The sequence below is a fragment of the Haliotis rubra genome, unplaced genomic scaffold (assembly GCF_003918875.1).
Source record: "Haliotis rubra isolate DU_JTF1 unplaced genomic scaffold, ASM391887v1 Scf1278, whole genome shotgun sequence".
Taxonomy (NCBI): domain Eukaryota; kingdom Metazoa; phylum Mollusca; class Gastropoda; order Lepetellida; family Haliotidae; genus Haliotis; species Haliotis rubra.
In genome coordinates this window covers 156152-165507 of record NW_025765201.1, presented here as the reverse complement: position 1 = coordinate 165507, position 9356 = coordinate 156152, and the positions used below count along the sequence as shown (strand labels likewise).

The 9356-nt window shown below is 39.5% G+C and overlaps 1 protein-coding gene across 1 annotated transcript; it reads left to right on the top strand.

The window, feature by feature from the left end:
- The first annotated feature begins 387 nt into the window (after positions 1-387).
- LOC124266736 lies at positions 388-7976 on the top strand. Its single transcript, XM_046701523.1, has 5 exons — positions 388-478; positions 5261-5384; positions 6252-6377; positions 6812-6925; positions 7729-7976. The coding sequence occupies exons 2-5, from the start codon at positions 5273-5275 to the stop codon at positions 7779-7781; spliced, it is 405 nt and encodes a 134-aa protein (XP_046557479.1). The 5' UTR covers positions 388-478; positions 5261-5272; the 3' UTR covers positions 7782-7976.
- The last annotated feature ends 1380 nt before the right edge of the window (positions 7977-9356 follow it).

Genomic DNA, 9356 nt, shown 5'->3' with positions numbered 1-9356 from the left:
GATTCGATTCCCCACATGGGTACACATTTCTGGTGTCCCCCGCCTTGATATTGCTGGAATATTGCTAAAAGCGGCATAAAACCATACTGACTCGCTCACTCACTCCTCGTCACACGCCTAGGTATAACAGAAATAATTTACATACTATTAAAACGGTTCTTGGCAAGATTCAGTCGCTCACTCACTCATTCTCTCATTTCCTATAAGCACTTTACTCCCATCGAACATGACATTATTTGAATGAAATTTAATCAAGATATTCATGTAAAATGTAATTGTACTTGTGTACTGCATCATCAAATGCAGTTAAGTACATCCTTCCGCTCTATTACCAGATGTGAAAATTACGAAACAATATGTCAGAGTGCCACGCTACCACGAGGTACCAGTAATTGTCATCTCGCGACGGATGTAAAAAGTCAGAACCTTGCAACATCCTCAACATTTACCGACGAACTCCAGCGTCTGCCGTCACGAGGTAGGTTGTGTGAGCCGAATGTCCATAAGCATTCCATTAAGTATAGGGACTTTTCATTCTCAGGATTTACGTATTATCTGTATCCTATGTTCACAATCGGTTTTGCTTCTTTATTTTCGTGTGTCACATATATTAATATTATTTTTAGTTTTTATTCCATTTTTGACCAAACAATCGGGTGATCAATGGGGCGAATACCAAACAACACAGGCATGTAGTCAATACATTTAGTGTAATGCATAAGCATGGATCCAAAGGTAAACGAAATTACTACGAAAGTGAGATATTGTGAGGTAAACGAAATTACAGTGAAAATGCTGTGAGATATTGTGAGGTAAACGAAATTAGAATGAAAATGCTGTGAGATATTGTGAGGTAAACGAAATTAGAATGAAACTGCTGTGAGATATTGTGAGGTAAACGAAATTACAATGACAGGCTGTGAGATATTGTAAAGTAAACACAATTACAATGACAGGGCTGTGAGATATTGTAAAGTAAACGAAATTACAATGACAGGGCTGTGAGGTAAACAAAACTACAATGAAAGGGCTGTGAGATATTGTAAAGTAAACGAAATTACAATGAAAGTGCTGTGAGATGATGTGAGGTAAACGAAATTACAATGAAAGTGCTGTGAGATATTGCGAGGTAAACGAAATTACAGTGAAAATGCTGTGAGTTATTGTGAGGTAAACAAAATAACATTGAAAGTGCTGTGATATATTGTGAGGTAAACGAAAGTACAGTGAAAGTGCTGGGAGATATTGTGAGATAAACGAAATTACAGTGAAAATGCTGTGATATATTGTGAGGTAAACGAAAGTACAGTGAAAGTGCTGTGAGATACTGTGAGGTAAACGAAATTACAGTGAAAGTGCTGTGAGATATTGTAAAGTAAAGTAAATTACAATGAAAGTGCTGTTAGATATTGTAAAGTAAACGAAATTACAATGAAAGTGCTGTGAGATACTGTGAGGTAAAGGAAATTACAATGAAAATGCTGTGATATATTGTGAGGTAAAGGAAATTACAGTAAAAGTGCTGTGAGATATTGTGAGGTAAAGGAAATTACAAAGAAAGTGCTGTGAGATATTGTAAGGTAAACGAAATTACAAAGAAAGTGCTGTGAGATATTGTGAGGTAAACAAAATTACAATGACAGGGCTGTGAGATACTGTGAGGTAAACGAAATTACAGTGAAAGTGCTGTGAGATATTGTGAGGTAAACGAAATTACAGTGACAATGCTGTGAGATATTGTGAGGTAAACACAATTACAGTGAAAATGCTGTGAGATACTGTGAGGTAAACGAAATTACAATGACAGTGCTGTGAGATATTGTGAGGTAAACGAAATTACAATGAAAGTGCTGTGAGATATTGTGAGGTATACGAAATGACAGTGAAAGTGCTGTGAGATATTGTGAGGTGAACGAAATTACAGTGCAAGGGCTGTGAGATACTGTGAGGTAAACGAAATTACAGTGAAAGTGCTGTGAGATATTGTGAGGTAAACGAAATTACAAAGAAAGTGCTGTGAGATATTGTGAGGTAAACGAAATTACAATGAAAGTGCTGTGAGATATTGTGAGGTAAACGAAATTACAGTGAAAATGCTGTGAGATATTGTGAGGTAAACGAAATTACAAAGAAAGTGCTGTGAGATATTGTGAGGTAAACGAAATTACAAAGAAAGTGCTGTGAGATATTGTGAGGTAAACGAAAGTACAGTGAAAGTGCTGTGAGATATTGTGAGGTAAACGAAATTACAAAGAAAGTGCTGTGAGATATTGTGAGGTAAACGAAATTACAATGAAAGTGCTGTGAGATATCGTGAGGTAAACGAAAGTACAGTGAAAGTGCTGGGAGATATTGTGAGGTAAACGAAATTACAATGACAGTGCTGTGAGATATTGTGAGGTGAACGAAATTACAATGAAAGTGCTGTGAGATATTGTGAGGTAAACGAAAGTACAGTGAAAGTGTTGGGAGATATTGTGAGGTGAACGAAATTACAAAGAAAGTGCTGTGAGATATTGTGAGGTAAACGAAATTACAAAGAAAGTGCTGTGAGATATTGTGAGGTAAACGAAAGTACAGTGAAAGTGCTTCGAGATATTGTGAGGTAAACGAAATTACAATGAAAGTGCTGTGAGATATTGTGAGGTAAACGAAATAACAATGAAATTTTTGTGAGATATTGTGAGGTAAACGAATATTATAATGAAAGTGGTGTGATATATTGTGAGGTAAACGAAATTACAGTGAAAATGCTGTGAGATATTGTGAGGTAAACGAAATTACAGTGAAAATGCTGTGAGATATTGTGAGGTAAACGAAATTACAGTGAAAGTGCTGTGAGATATTGTGAGGTATAACGAAATTACAATGAAAGTGCTGTGAGATATTGTGAGGTAAACGAATATTACAATGAAAGTGCTGTGATATATTGTGAGGTAAACGAAATTGCAGTGAAAATGCTGTGAGATATTGTCAAAAACAACATATAAAAAAACAACAAACAACAACCCCCCAAAAAACCCAAACAAATAAATAAATAAATAAATAAATCAACCAAGAACAACAAAATCAACGCACAGGAGATAATGAGAATGGTAATTTATTTTCATGAAATATTCAATATAGGTGCAATATTTTTGACTGAACGATTTTCCTCACCTGACCGTGAATGATGTAATGTACAATAGCAACCGTTTTCCAACATTTGCAGCTTTACACAGCATTTTTATCAGACTTCACGCGACACGCCATTGAAGGAAACTTTAAAGTTTAATGTGATAGTCATGTGCAGTGACAATTCAATTCTATTCAATTCCTTTATTCTCATTCAACCACCATCGGTGGTACAAGAGAAGACAATACATACAATTTATGCATACAAAAACAAGATGAAGGTTAATTTGGGTTATATTCGATTCTTGAATGTTGAGTTGATGATGATTATAAATCTGAAAAGCCTTGATAAGATTGACAATTGTTTAGACGTAAATAATGATTGAAAAGTATACAAATTTGGAAACGTATTGAATTTATGGGAAAAGGTCTATAAAGGTCTCGTTCGACAGCAAATGTCTTACATCTAAAAATATAAGGGAAATTCGTCAGCAATTCTTTTTAAAGAATTTAGAACTCGGTCTGCTATTATGTTTTACCAGGAATGGCATTACACTTTAGAAGATAGTTCACGATATGCTTATTATAGAACTTTCAAGACCTTACTTCAGCCGGAAATATATTAATCAATACTCACGACGGAAAATTTAAGGAAACATTTGATTAAATATCGCCTAAGTTTGTTAGACCTTTTTGTAAATAAAAGAAGAAAACTTTCCATTGCAAAATCGAAACGAATCGATCAATTATGCGATATAGAAATCGAAAATGAAATTCACTTAGTGTTCGTCTGTCCATGGTGTGGTAACCTAGTGGTTCAATAATTCCCTACATGGGTACAATGTGTGGAGCCCATTTCTGGTGTCCCCCGCCGTGATATTGCTGGAATATTGCTAAAAGCGGCGTAAAACCAAACTCACTCACTCACTGTAGTGGGATGGATGAAGTGTTAATTGTGGCTAAGATAATGACGCCACTGTATATTGAAACCTATGTAGTATAGAAACGCATAGGTGATATTAATGTATGAACTGTCTTGTGTTTGAGTGTTATAATTTCGTCATTATAATGGTTTCTGTACATGAAACGAATGCACAGCGCAAACACGGAAGCTTTAATACACGTTTACGTTCGAAAGTGTCAACTTGTATGAACATGTCATGGAGAAAGGTGGTTCGCACAGTTCTGAGGAGTCGTGAGCAGGGACATTGCCTAAATAACGCCGTTTTGTTTTTAGATGGTCATTGTCAGTTTTTTAGCTAAATGAAAGAATATCATGCCGCGACTCCTGTAAATCGAAACATTATCATTGGGCGTCTGGTTCCTGGAGTGTCTCAGTCTACCCATGGACGTCACCTCAATGTTCACTAAAGTACCATCAGTCGTTTATGAGGTCATATCAACAAACCAATTCTACGCAAGGTCAGCCTCGCAGTGGTATACCTCGGGTTACAGCGCAGGATAGGTACATCCGGATACTTCAACTGCGGAGTCGAACTGTCACAGCAACTGCAACTGCAAGTGCAGTGCCTAGTTTGAGGAGAGTGTCGGCGCAAACCATTCGTAGTCGTTTACGAGACGCTGGACTTCGAGTCAGAAGACGTATTTTGGCCCTGTGCTACGACGACTACATCGACGGGTCGATTGGTGCGTAACATTCGATTCTGGAATCTACAACGTGTATGATTCGGTAAGATAATGCCAGACCCCACACAGCACATGCCACTATTCAGTATCTTCAGACATTACAGTGCTTCCATGGCCTTCCAAATCACCCGACCTCAAGCCCATCGAGCATTTGTGGGATGACCTCGGCCGACGCGTACATGAACGTCAACCGGTCGAATTCAAAGACTTATGCAGAGCTGTTTTGGGGGCTCATGGTGGCTACAATAGACATTGAAGAAAAGGCCCCACACGGAACAAACGCCTTCTCTTATTGAACTTTTTTATAGCTATACTTGTAAGATTTTATACTGTGAAATTTGGCTTGCACTGATCCACTATACATGTGTTATCTCACTTTAAAGGTAGCAGATTAAATTCGTGAAAATACCTATGAGTTTCCTTTTTTGGGAGAGTATATGACGATGGTAAAGATCTCGGGTATCTCTCAGTCTAAATTAGTCGCTTTTATTCCATTCAGATCAAAGAGACGATGTCCACGTTACCAGTAACTCTGTCGTGCCTGCTGTTGCTTGTGGTAGCTGCGTCCTCGACCAAGCCGGCACTGGACAGGGCGAAGAAGACAAGCGATCCTAACCAGTGGAGTAGGTTGTCCATATAAATCATGATTCCGGTTTTTGCTTGGTCTCTAACGACGTCTTAACCGTGAAGATCCGGGTTAGAATTGGCCTTCAGTAACCCAGATCGATGTTCATGCTGTTAACTACTGGATTGTCTGGTCCAGACTTGATTATTTACAGGCCGCCGCCATATAGCTGGAATATTGGTGAGTGCGGCGTTAAACAACAAACCATCAAACTATATTACGGAAACGAGTGAATAGCCAGAAAAATCACTGATTAATATTATAATGACCGATCCACCCGATCGAGGAACGATGACATCCAATCAACAAGTTACCTAGCCATCCGATCCATTCAGGTGCCCCTTACAACAAGACGTTGCTTGGCTTTTTTGTTTGGTAGGGTGTGGTCCTGTTCATAGAGCTCAGGTCACGAATCAGTTGTAGTTAAGCAACATCGAGCTCGGACATTCCTTGGTTGGGTGACCGTGTTTGGCAGTTTGACTCCTGCGAGTTTCTAGGACTTCAGTCCTGCCCCACAACGAAGCACACCTGACACATGTGGTCACACCTTAGGCAAAAGAGTTTGTTCAAAATTGCTCCTGTCCACCCAGCAGAAAATGGGTACCCGGTGGGATAAAGTCATGTGATTATAACCTTCTAGCGCCTAACAGGCAGCTTGGGTTATCGGGGGTAATAATAATAATTAGATTCTGATTACAGCGTCCCGTGAGCAACTAGTCAGATGGATACTAGGCACTATATAAATTAACGCCTCCCTCATCAAAAGTCCAGCTATTAATTATCTGAATATGTTCCCACCATAATATTGATGGAATATTTACCAAAGCGGCGTGAAAACATACTCACTCACCACCGTTGCCCACAGGAAATCGTCCGCAGTCACCATGCAATTACGGAGGACGTGCCTACAACAGTGGTGCTGTGTTCCTGGCACAAAACCGCTGTAGCAAGATTCGATGCACTGCCGGGCAGATGCGATTTGTTGATATAAGTAAGTTGAACCACACTTTGTTTATCCGTGTTGTTCATTATTTCAGTAAACTGCTGCCGTTTATATAGACTACCTCCATTCTCCCCAAAGACAATCACAAAGTTTGTCCGAATCAAATAATCCTGAGTTCGAATCCCAGTTTTGCCCTTAAATGGCAAATCCGTGTACTTGACACGTACAACTTGCCCTTTCAATCTTACGTAATGATATGCATTTGTATAATGACTGTGTTACTAGCTAATTGTTACAAATCATGTTTTGAATGAACGTTGCTTAGTAACAAGCGGGAAGAGGTTCGATTCCCGTATTGGTACAATAATGAGCGAGGTAGTTAAATTTTGCGTTGTCGAAAAACAGTTTTTCATTTTTAGGATATATTGATGATAACTGCTTGTTGAATTTTGTCAAATGAATTAAATATTATTGTTATTTAGAGTGCCTTTACAACAACATGTGCTACAACGTTGGCGCCAACATCCGAGGGGGACACAATGGCTGCCAACTCATGAATTGTCAAGGAAACGGACAGTTCAGGCCTGTGCTAAGTGGTATGAGTTTGTATTTCACATTTCCACCCTGTCTGTATATTATGCAGTAGTGATCTGTGTGAATGTCACACTGTCATTTGTTTAAGGGAGGTGAATCGGACTTCAATATGGCCGCCGCGGCAGCCATATTTAAAGGCCTATTTATAGCCCTAGGCACTCGAGACAGATATTGACACAAATTGTAACGAGAAAGTTTAACAGAATTACACTCAGGGATATAGGGATAAGGTTTATTTCTTGTAGCAATGTTGTATCGACCCGTACTGAGTATGTCCCTAATATACCCATGGAATTCAAATAAAAATTTGTTCCGACACAATTCCAGAGCAGGATTCCGATCTATAAATCGTTCGTAGCGCTTCGACATTCGTTAGCCTATGTAAACGTAATAATGTAGTTGTAACGTTACGGGGGGCGGTGGGGTAGCCTAGTGGTTAAAGCGTTGGCTCGTCACGCCGAAGACACGGGTTCGAATCCCCACATGGGTACATTGTGTGAAGCCCATTTCTGGTGTCCCCCGCCGTGATATTGCTGGAATATTGCTAAAAGCGGCGTAAAACTAAACTCAGTCAGTGTTGCTGGAATATTGCTAGAAGCGGCGTAAAACCAAACTCAGTCAGTCAGTCAGTGTAACGTTACGAGGGCTTTGTGGATCGGGACCCTGAACTGGTTGTTACTTGCATCTCTTACTGAGCTACATTGCCTCATATTTCAAGCCTAACAGAAGGCATAACACGTTGCAGGAACAAAGAGGTACAGATGGTAAAGTGTGGATGATGTAAAATGTCATTATTATGTTTCAGATCCTTACAGATGTAAGGACGCTCGCAATATGTGCCGAATGTGCCAGGGGTGAATCAGGTGGAGCCCAGTACTGGTAGTATCCAGTAGAAATCAGCTCACGATTTACGGATTTCAAATTAATCATGACGTGTAACGGATGTTTCAAACAAAAGGAACTATGAACTATAGTTCAACAATAACTGAATGGTTATGTAATGTGATGAAATGTAATGTTTCTTCAATGAACAAATAAAGTCATTCAGTGCATGTATGCGTATCCCGCTGGTTGTGAATGTCAGCTTGCTTAGTGATGATGATGATGATGATGATGATGATGACGACGATTTAAATGATGATGATGACGATGATGATGATGCGCATTTCGCACACTGGACATTAGTTTGCCTACTATTCGTCACGTTGCTTTGAGACGTGCTTCCGCGAAATGCTTGCTTTGTTGTTTTCGCCACACTCCAGCTATTCCAAGGGGGCAATTCCGAGATACTACGGTTTACAGTATCCCAGAGTAAGTAGTTTTCGTCTCCGTGAAGATCCTGGGTTAGAACAGGTTCCTAGCAACCTATTCATGTCGTAAGAGTCTTCTTGATGGATCTAATGGACATGCTCATGTTTGAAGATTTCTGTCATCGTCCAGTGGATCTTTGCTCACAGTATCAGACTCCGGTTAGGTGCATGACGACAGTTGATTAATGGGGTTGGGGTTGGGGTTGGGGTGGGGGTGGGGTTTGTTGGGGTTGGGGATGGGGGGTCGTAGAGTCACATGTTTCATCAATCTTCACATCGACGTCTTGTTTGATACCATCAACCGCCTACGTAATGTCTGGTCACTGGTCTTTGTCATCGACTCATATTTCAATGTTTATTTTCAATGTATAGGAAAAGGCCATGTGGAATTAAGCGTTCTCTTTTGGCAGGGCAAAGGACCAGTTACGAATGCTTCATTCACTACATCTATCAAAGCGTTATAAAATCTCAGCATGTCGTCTCAACATAGGTCTTTTTCAGCAGGTCCTCATCACAGGCCTTTGTTTAGTCAGACAGACCGTGAAGCAAATATATCCAAGACTGACTGACTGAGTTTGGATTTACGAGCCAACGCTTTAACCACTAGGCTACCCCACCGCCCCATATATCCAAGAAAGCCCATGCAAGTCCAGGTTACCACAGTTTCAGTTTCTGAAAATGAAAAAAGTCTCTGGGCACCTTTTCATTATATTTTATGATTGTAATTTAGGAACCAGTTATTTCTGTAAAATATGATATTTTAGAGACTAGGTGTTAGTATTGCCCTTGTGTTGTTGCTAAGATATTCTGAGATCAATAAGTATTACTAATGCCAAGAATGCACTATTCTATATATCTTCAAACAGTGTAAGGCATATAGGATATTGGGCAATTCTTACGTTCGTGATATTGACTTATCTTGAAATATATATTTAAGCAGCACAAGGGCATGTAGCTCACCCTTCCCATGTGTTTGTAGTAGAGGACTCTACTACCAACAGGCACCAAACTGAAATCTGACCATAAGCATCAGGGGCTATATACATGTAATGTATATTTTATGGTCTCCGTAGAAATGGATGGTAACTGTTACGAGGTGATTTCAAAACTGAAAAGCAAAGGA